This window comes from Lipotes vexillifer, unplaced genomic scaffold (genome assembly GCF_000442215.2).
Source record: "Lipotes vexillifer unplaced genomic scaffold, Lipotes_vexillifer_v1.1 scaffold914, whole genome shotgun sequence".
NCBI lineage: Eukaryota > Metazoa > Chordata > Mammalia > Artiodactyla > Lipotidae > Lipotes > Lipotes vexillifer.
In genome coordinates, this window is record NW_006780388.1 from 2,325,718 (window position 1) to 2,335,401 (window position 9,684).

Below are 9,684 nucleotides of genomic sequence, written 5' to 3' on the forward strand. Positions count from 1 at the left end.
CCTACAGCCTCAGACAGCACTCTGTCCCGCTACCACTTATACTCGCTGAACCCCTTCAGGTTACTTGGTCTGTGCTCAGCAGCCGAACACACAGAGGAGCCATAGTGCCAAGGCTCAATGCCAGTCTGGAGCAGGAGACAAACGGATGATCACAGCATGGGATATGAGGCCTTGGAAGCTGGGGGTGGAGGTGGGGCAGGGGTGATGTGCCTGGGAAGAGGAGTGGGTAGAGCAGAGCAAGCTTGGAACTTGCTCCCCAGATGCCCCACGTTCCCACACCAGAGGACAGGAGAATCCACAGGACCCCTAAGGGTTTTCAGCCTTCTTCACCTCACCTTTGTTTCCATTGGTTACTGTTTCCCAATTTGGTACTTTGTTGCCCTCCCCCTGCACTGTTACTTTCTTTGTTGCTGGTCTCCCCAGGGCAGAGGTGCACTCTCTGTGTTAGATTTTGGTGGCATTGGCTTCACCAGTGAGTGAGTAAGTCACGCTCTCGCTCCCCTGTGACGCTGCGTGTCTGTGGAGTCCAAGCAGCACCCTGACCAGTCTCTCAGTTGTCCTCTATCTTGCTCCTATGTCCTTAACACTCTTTTTATTTATTCAGAGGTAAAGTTTTCTTGTTTATCAGGAAATAGGCGTTCTTCTCTTGGCTCTGCTGCAGCCATGCCATCTGTCACCCCCACCCACTGCCCTGGCAGTAAGAGCCCCTGGGCCCAGAGGGGTGATGAGCCCATTTCCCATTGGACTTCAGGAAGGTGAGAGAACTCACTGGAAGAGGAGATTTTTGGGAGCTCAGGCAAGTTCCTGACTGGAATAAGATGGCAGTTGAAGGCCTGGGGGTGAATGAGAAAGAAACTCAAGGGTGGCAGGGTGCAGAGGGGAGAGTAAGGAAAAGTGAAGCAGGCTGGGAGCCTGAGGTATCCCCCACTCAGAGAGAAAGGAAGAGGAGCCTACAGAGGAGGCAGATGAGGGGCCATGGGGGGCCTGGTGCAGTGGGGAGAAGGGGGCAGGGGACACTGAGATGCCTCAGAGAAGTCACAGGAAAAATGGACGGAGTGGGTGTGGCAGCCAGGCATGTGACAACACTGTACTTTTGGTGAGTGGTGAGGGGAGGTAGGAAGTGCGGGCAGGGATGGTAGGCACCACTTTCCCAGAGCTGAGTTGAGAAGGGAGGGAGAGAACTACCTGCAAAGGAGAAGCCTAATGGGGCTCTGTAGAGGGGCAGGTGTGACCACGCTGCAGGGAGAAAGGCTATTGGGCAGGGCACTTCTCGGAGGAGAGCCCTCATGACAAAGGTACACGGCCACATCCATCTGCACTCAGGCCGGATGGTCTGAGCTCACAGGCTTAGCTTAGTTCTTCTCACGCCTGAGCTGCAGAAGCACCTGTTAACACAGATTGCTGGTCCTCACCCCCCAGACTTCTGATTCAGTGGGTTTGGAGTGGGGCCTAAGAATCTGCATTTCTAACAAGTTTCTGGATGATGTGGATGCTTCTGGTCAGAGACTCCACTTTGAGAACTTCTGCCTGAGTTGAATCCTGGCTCTACCATCTGTTGACCATGGAAAGTTGCCGGATATCTCTAAGTCTCAGCTTACTCTTCTGGGCAATGGGATAATAATCATGTCCACATCATGGGTTGACAGAGGGCCACATACAGGCTCACCCCTAACATTCGCGTGGGCCAGGGAAGAGAACAAATGGAGCCCCACAAATCCAAATATTGAAAAATGGTGCTTTAAGTTTGCAAACTTGTCAATCTCTTCTCTCCTCCTACATTCAGAAGTATGGCATCATTACAACCATGGTCACCCCCAGGCCTCCATACTCCTGACAGGACATGGCAGGTGTTGTTCCTCTGAGGCTGCTTCTATGGCCAGGTCTCAGTGAGGCTGAAGGCCACCCAGGTGGGACTCGAGGGGATCATTTTCCACAGAAATGCACCTGGGTCCTCCATCAGGCCTCTAAGGTGAGTGGCCTCAATCTGGCAGAGAGCTGCCCCCACCCCTCCACCCTCAAGCTGAGCTCACTGGGTCCTCAAGTTGCCTCTGTAACCCTTGCAGCCCATGGCAGGCTGTGTGCACCTGGGCTAACCTGGCACTGGGAACTCTTTATTACAGCAAGACAGCCTTTGAGGGAAGTGGTGAGGGAGGCTGGGAGGGAGGCCAAGAGGAAGACCTGAAGGGAGGTGGAGTGGGAGGCCAGGAGGGATGCTGGGAGGAAATCTGGGAGAAAGGCTGGGAGGAAGATGGAGTGGGAGGTGGAGTGAGAGGTGGAGAGGGAGGCTGGGAGGGAGGTTGGGAGGGAGGCAGGGAGGGAGGCTGGGAAGAAGGTGGAGAGGGAGGTGGAAAGGGTAACAAGGGGCCTGCTGGTTCTGCCTTCGCTTGTTTGTTTTCCCCTTGCTTGGGGGGCACAGGGCAGGTGAAGTTCAGGAAGATGTCCTCCAGAGAGATCTGGTTGACTGAGTAGTCTTCCAACATGTACTTTTTCTTGGCTTGCTCCAAAATGCCAAACACCTGTGGGAAAGGAGGCAACAGGGGCTGGAAAGAGGAAGGGTCTTTGGGGTTGTTACAAAGCCCCCCAAAGGCCCATCCCTCTCTCAGCTGTCCCAGACCACCTCTCAAGAAGTCAGTCCTACAGAATTGAGCTCTCTGTGATTTTAGGGAAAGGGACCCTGGCTGCGAGTGGTGTCAGAAGGCAGAGGCCCCAGCTGGGTCCCTGGATTGATGTGTGACCCTGGGCATATGGTGTCCCCTCTCTGGGTCCACTCACCTCTCTGTGAAATGAGGGGGTGGGGGGAGCTGATATCCGAGGTCCCTTCCAACTCAAACATTCTTATTTTCTATGAAATCCACGTGAATGTTGCAGCAGCACTGAATAAGACTTCCACCCGAAAAAGAGAACACCAGAAAGTGGGTGACATCAGAGGTGTGCTCCCTCTGATGCCCAGGTATGTGCTTACCTTCACCCAGCTGAGGTCATTGCCAGGCAGGTAGTAATGGACCATCCCTTGGTGCTCATCTTCCAGGATGCTGCCTGCACAGTGTCCCCCTGAGGGCTGGGCTGGCTGGCCAGGGGAGGGCAGCCCAGGCCCCTGGAATCGTAGCCCTCGTCCCAGGGCTCAGGGATGGACAGACGCACAGATGACCTCTGCACAGCAGCACACACCTGGGAAGGTCAGGTCCACGAATGCCTTGAACTCTTCCAGGGCCTCCTGCTGCCTGTCACTCCGGATCTTGGCCCGTAGGGAGTAGCCACTGCCAAACTTGCTCTTGAGGTGCTGTGGGCTGCCCAGGCACTTGAACTGACCCTGCACCATGATGGCCAGCCGGGTGCACAAGGCCTCACACTCCTCCATGCTGAGGAGAGGGAGTGTAGGCCTGATATAGCACTGGGGAATGCTGATGCCCACCCTCCACATCAAAAGCTGTGCACATGGGAAAGTACTGATGCCCAGATCAGGCTGTTCCTGATTCCCATGCTCAGGATGTGGCCCACATGGTAGAGCCTAGGGATTCTCCTCAGACTCTTCACCAGATGCTGACAGGTCTTCTGTCCACCCAGCCCCTCCCGGCCCACCCCTCCTACAGCCCCGGTCCTGGCTTTACCTGTGGGAGGTGATGACGATGGCCTTTCCAGACTCGCGGGCCCTTGCCACGGTGTCCCAGAGCAGGCGCCGGGCCACGGGGTCCATGCCAGTGGACGGCTCGTCCAGGAAGATGACCATGGGCTCTCCAAGCAAGGCAGTGCCGGTGCTCAGCTTCCGCTTGTTCCCACCGCTGGGGCAGAGGGGGAGAAGCTGGGTGATTGGCAATCTTAAGTTTCCAGTAGTACAATCCTCCCCCCTTTTTTCTTCTCTATTAAGAAAGTGCTCACACCCCATGGTGGGGCATTCAGTAACATGGCCCACCACCCTCCCCCAGGGGTGCACTGTGACTTGGTTGTCCACTCAGCATCTAAACCATTTCCCTGGACACAGGGATAGGTCCAGGGTGAGCACATGGTCCCTGAATCTCCTTTGAGGGTCTCTATGGATGTTAGGGGGGTAAGAGCATAGGGCCGTTTTGTTTTGTTTTGTTTTGTTTGCGGTAGGCGGGCCTCTCACTGCTGTGGCCTCTCCCGTTGCCGAGCACAGGCTCTGGACGCGTAGGCTCAGCAGCCAGGGCTCACGGGCCCAGCCGCTCCGTGGCATGTGGGATCTTCCCAGACCGGGGCACGAACCCGTGTCCCCTGCATCGGCATGCAGACTCTCAACCACTGCGCCACCAGGGAAGCCCCATAGAGCCGTTTTAGCTAACTTTATTTAATGAACACATAGCATTTACAATGTACAAGGCACTGTTCTAAACGTCCCAGGTGTTAACTCATTTAATCATCGAAAGATGCAAGGAAACACAAAAACATGCTTGAAACCGAAGTCAACAGAGGAAAGAGACAGGGCGACATCATCTAACCGCCTCTGACTTCCCTGTCCCGGGAGTGGGGTACTGCTGCCAGCCTGCAGGGGCGCTGTGCACAACTCGAGGGGTGGCCTGGGATTCCAGACATGTGTGGCCTTGCTTTGTTTAAGCTAACTGGAGTTGGGTTAGGATCACTGGCAACATAAGACTGAGGAATCCCCCAGGCTTCTCAGCAGAACAACAGCTCAGATGCCTCATACAGAGCGGGATAAGGTAGTGTGTGCTTGAAATGCAAGTCTACCAAAAATCAGAAGCCCTTTGTGAAGCGACAGGAAGAATAATACCAATGGTGCATCAGCCAGTCCTCAGCCACATAACTGCCTGGGGCCAAGAGGAAGCTGTGCCTTGGGGCAGCCCAGGCCATTGACCCATTCTTACAGGGGAGGGAGGCCACCTTCCCAAAAATCCACGCAGTGGCATGGACCACAAAACTACCCCAAGCATGGAGCTGACACGCCTTGCCCTACCCCTCAGCACTGAGAAGAACCACAACACCTCTTATTACCGGAGGGGGAAGGGCCGAGGGAGCCCCAAGTCTCACCTGTAGGTCTTCACCAGGTTGTCGGCGTACGTGCACATGAGTAAATCATCAAGAATTTGGTCCACACAGGCACTGATGTGGCGCTTGGGGATGCCCCAGAGCTGGGCATACATGACCAGTGTCTCCTTGTCCGTCATGTCGTCCAGCAGGGCATCAAACTGGGGAGAGTAGCCGATCCACTGCCTCACCTGGTGTTGGAACACAGCCCAAGGGGTAGGCGTGTCAGAAGGAAAGCTGCCAATTGGGCAGGGGCCTGGACCCTGCCTTTGTCCTGTGCACCCCCATGTGGGCTACATGAACAGACATGTGCCATGGGGTGCCAAGGTCCAACAGTGACGTTCGGGAGTCTGGATGCAGCACTTGCTGGTGGCGTGAACCCCAGTTCTTGAGGGTGCATGTGGGGGGCTGGAGTGCTTATTTCCTGCCTGCCTGGCAGGAAACCTCAGTGCCCAGTTCTCCCTACCTCTTGTCACCTTCCAAGTATATGGTCAGCAGAAGACGCTTTATTATTTCCCCTTTAAACACATTTTCTATTAGACATGTAACCCACGAATAGCTTTTCTTTGTAAGGCTGCTGGAGTCTCTTGCCAGGGCATGCCCCGGGCAGTGCAGTCACATGGGGGTGCACTTCCAAACTTTTGCACGGCTGGGTGCTCCCCATAGGGGACCAACTGTGTGGCAAACAGTATCATCCTTTATCTACCATTCTGCAACTTGCTTTTTTAACTCACCATTACGTCTTAAAGATCTTCCTTGGTCAGTAAATACAAACCTACTCCAACTCAGTTTAACTGCTACTTAGTCATCCATGAAACATTTCTAGATTTGAGTTGGCTGTTTATAAAAGATTCAGGCACATATGTGATATCTCCAAGTTTTTGCCATTATGAACTTGCAGCAAACCACCCTGATTTGTGCCCATGTTCAAGAGCTCCCCTGGAATAGAAGATGACAATAGTATGATACCATTTTTGAAAGATAATCAGTGTTCTTCCTTCTCCTTTCCTCCTCCCTTTAAAGCAGCTGGACAGCTCTGGGCTCTGCCATCTGGGGGTGGCGGGTGGGGAGACCGTGATGGGGTGCAAACCAGAAAACCACTTGGAATGTCTGCTTACGGAAGAACATTTGCATTACCCAACTAAAGACAGGGCTTTTTTTTTTTTTTCGGTACGCGGGCCTCTCACTGTTGTGGCCTCTCCCGTTGCGGAGCACAGGCTCCAGACGCGCAGGCTCAGCGGCCATGGCTCACGGGCCCAGCCGCTCCGCGGCATGTGGGATCTTCCCGGACCGGGGCACGAACCCGTGTCCCCTGCATCGGCAGGCGGACTCTCAGCCACTGCGCCACCAGGGAAGCCCAAGACAGGGCTTTGGATTCCCAGACTGGGGCTTCCCCTGAAGACAGATGTCACTAGTCTGGAGGGAACTGTTGAGAAGAAAAACGCAGATGACTTGAATGAAGATGCTTCAAATATTTCACTATTAAATATAAAGATTTCTGATTGCCTTTATCAACTGATTTTAACCTAATGTTTCTTCTATTTCTACTTTGCTAAAAAAAATTTTTTTATTGAAGTATAGTTGATTTATAATATTAGTTTCAGGTATACAACATAGTGATTCAATAGTTTTATAGATTATACTCCATTTATTACCAAAAAAAAGGGCTGTATTTCCCTGTGCTGTACAATATATGCTTGTTGCTTATTTATTTTATACATGGTCGTTTGTATCTCTTAATCCCCCCCCATCTTGCCCCTCCCCACTGGTAACCACTAATTTGTTCTCTACGTCTGTGAGTCTGTTTCTGTTTTGTTATATACATTCATTTGTTTTATTTTTTAGATTCCACATATAAGTGATAACATACAGTGTTTGTCTTTCTCTGTCTGACTTATTTCACTAAGCATAATACTTTCTAGGTCCATCCATGTTGTTGCAAATGGCAGAATTTCATTCGTTTTTATGGCTGAGTAATATTGCTTTGTTTATATATATATATATATATATATATATATATATACACACACACACACATACATACCACATCTTCCTTATCCATTCATCTGTTGATGGACACTTAGATTGCCTCCATGTCTTGGCTATTGTAAACAATGCTACTATGAACATTGGGGTGCATGTATCTTTTAGAATTAATGTTTTAGTTTTCTTTGGATATATACCCAGACGTGGAATTGCTGGATCATATGGTAGCTCTGTTTTTAGTTTTTCGAGGAAACTCCTTACCGTTTTCCACAGTGGCTGCACCAATTTACGTTCCCACCAACAGTAGGTGAGGGTTTCCTTTTCTCCACATTCTCACTATCATCTGTTATTTGTAGACTTTTTGATGATAGCCATTCTGACAGGTGTGAGGAGATAGCTCATTGTGGTTTTGATATGCATATCTCTGATGACTAGTGATGTTGAGTATCTTCTCACGTGCCTGTTGGCCATCTGCGTGTCTTCTTTGGAAAAATGCTTATTCAGGTCTTCTGCCCACTTTTTTTTTTTTTTTTTTGGCTGTACTGCATGGCTTGTGGTATCTTAGTTCCCCAACCAGGGATTGAACCTGCATCCTTGGCAGTGAAAATGCGGAGTCCTAACCACTGGACCTCCAGGGAATTCCCTTCTGCCCATTTTTTAATCAGGTTGTTTTTTTTTTTTGATATTGAGTTTTATGAGCTCTTTATATATTTTGGATATTAACTCCTTATCAGTCATAACACTTGCAAATATTTTCTCCCATTCAGTAGGTTGCCTTTTCATTTTGTTGATGGCTTCCTCTGCTGGGCAAAAGTTTTTAAGTTTAATCAGGTCCCATTTGTTTATTTTTCCTTTTGTTTCCCTTGCTGTAGGAGACAGATTCAAAAAAGATACTGCTATGATTTATGTCAAAGAGTGTTCTATGTTCTCTTCTAGGAGTTTTATGGTTTCTGCTCTTACATTTTATCTTTAATCCATTTTGAGTTTATTTTTGTAAATGGTGTGAGAAAATGTTCTAATTTCTTTTTTAGTTTTTTATTGAAGTATAGTTGATTTACAATCTTGTGTTAGTTTCTGGTATACAGCAAAGTGATTCAGTTATACATATATATTCTTTTTCATCTTCTTTTCCATTGTGGTTTATTACAAGATGTTGAATATAGTTTCCTATGCTATACAGTAGGACATTGTTATTTATCTATTTTATATATAGTAGTTTGTATCTGAAAATGTTCTAATTTCACTCTTTTACACATTCTTTTACAGTTTTTGGAGCACTTTATTGAAGAGACTGTTTTCTCTCTGTTATGTATTCTTGCCTCCTTTGTTGTAGATTAGTTGACCATAAGCACATGGGTATATTTCTGTCCCATTGATCTATGTGTCTGTTTTTATGCCAGTACCATACAGTTTTGATTATTGGAGCTTTGTAGTATAGTCTGAAGTCAGGGAACATGATATCTCCAGCTCTGTTCTTTTTTCTCAAGACAGTTTGCTAAAAGTTAAAAAAAATCAGGGCTTCCCTGGTGGCACAGTGGTTGAGAGTCCGCCTGCTGATGCAGGGGACACAGGTTTGTGCCCTGGTCTGGGAAGATCCCACATGCTGTGGAGCAACTAAGCCCGTGAGCCATGCCGCTGAGCCTGCACGTCCGGAGCCTGTGCTCTGCAACGGGAGAGGCCACAACTGAGAGGCCCGCGTACCGAAAAAAAAAAAAAAAATCATGAGTGGGTACTGAGTTTTTATCAAATGCCTTTTCAGCTTCTATTGATAAATATTTTTCTCCTTTCATCTGTGAAGGTAGTGCTTTACATTGGTGGATTTCCTACTGTTAAACCTTACTTACATTTCTGGAATAAACCTGATGATTGTAATTTTTATTCTTTCAATATACTGCTGAATTTGTATTGTTAATATCTTATTTAGGGTATTTATGTTCCTGTATGAAATTGGCCTATGGCTCATGTTGGATACTGTCTTTGGTTTTTCACTTAAGATTGGGTAGCGCTCTGTCTTCTCTCCTATGCTTCTGAAGCGGTTATACAAGAAGGAAATAACTGTTTGGTGGTGGTTGGTATACTTGCCCATCAATCCCTTTTAGCCTAGACTCTTTTAAGAAGGTGTAGATCTTTAATCATTATTTCAATTTTACCTCCAGTTTTGGTCTATATAGGCTTTCTATTTCATGAACAAATTTTGGGATAGAAGGCTTGAAAATGTTATCATTTGATGCAAAGAAAATGAAGAAATGTGATGTTTCTTACACACCTGAGTTTGCAGTAAGCCTGTTGCCATGGAGGCTCATCTGGAATGGCCAAGGAGCCCTGCTCAGAGCATGGTGGCACCATGGACCAATGACAATCCCACAGTGGAGCCGAATGATTCTGAGTGAGTAACTCTGACAGAAACGCATGTGGACTCTCAGAAGTCACTGCTGATTTTTAGAATACTAGCAGATTCTGGTAAGAATGTATTTTAGGAAATGTGAAAGAATGCTTAAAAATATTTGTACAGGGGCTTCCCTGGTGGCGCAGTGGTTGAGAGTCCGCCTGCCAATGCAGGGGACGCGGGTTTGTGCCCTGGTCTGGGAAGATCCCACATGCCGCGGAGCGGCTGGGCCCGTGAGCCATGGCCGCTGAGCCTGCGCATTTGGAGCCTGTGCTCTGCAACAGGAGAGGCCACAACAGTGAGAGGCCCGTGTA

The 9,684-nt window shown here is 48.9% G+C and overlaps 1 protein-coding gene across 1 annotated transcript in view; it reads right to left on the minus strand.

Moving 5' to 3' along the window:
• Window positions 1–9,684, minus strand: part of LOC103074207 (ATP-binding cassette sub-family A member 3-like) — an 89,228-nt gene that overhangs the window by 1,192 nt on the left and 78,352 nt on the right. The window contains 5 exon segments of the mRNA XM_082930981.1: window positions 2,179–2,516; window positions 2,963–3,036; window positions 3,169–3,359; window positions 3,609–3,779; window positions 5,002–5,189. Of these exon segments, the coding sequence (XP_082787107.1) occupies window positions 2,179–2,516; window positions 2,963–3,036; window positions 3,169–3,359; window positions 3,609–3,779; window positions 5,002–5,189 (962 nt within the window).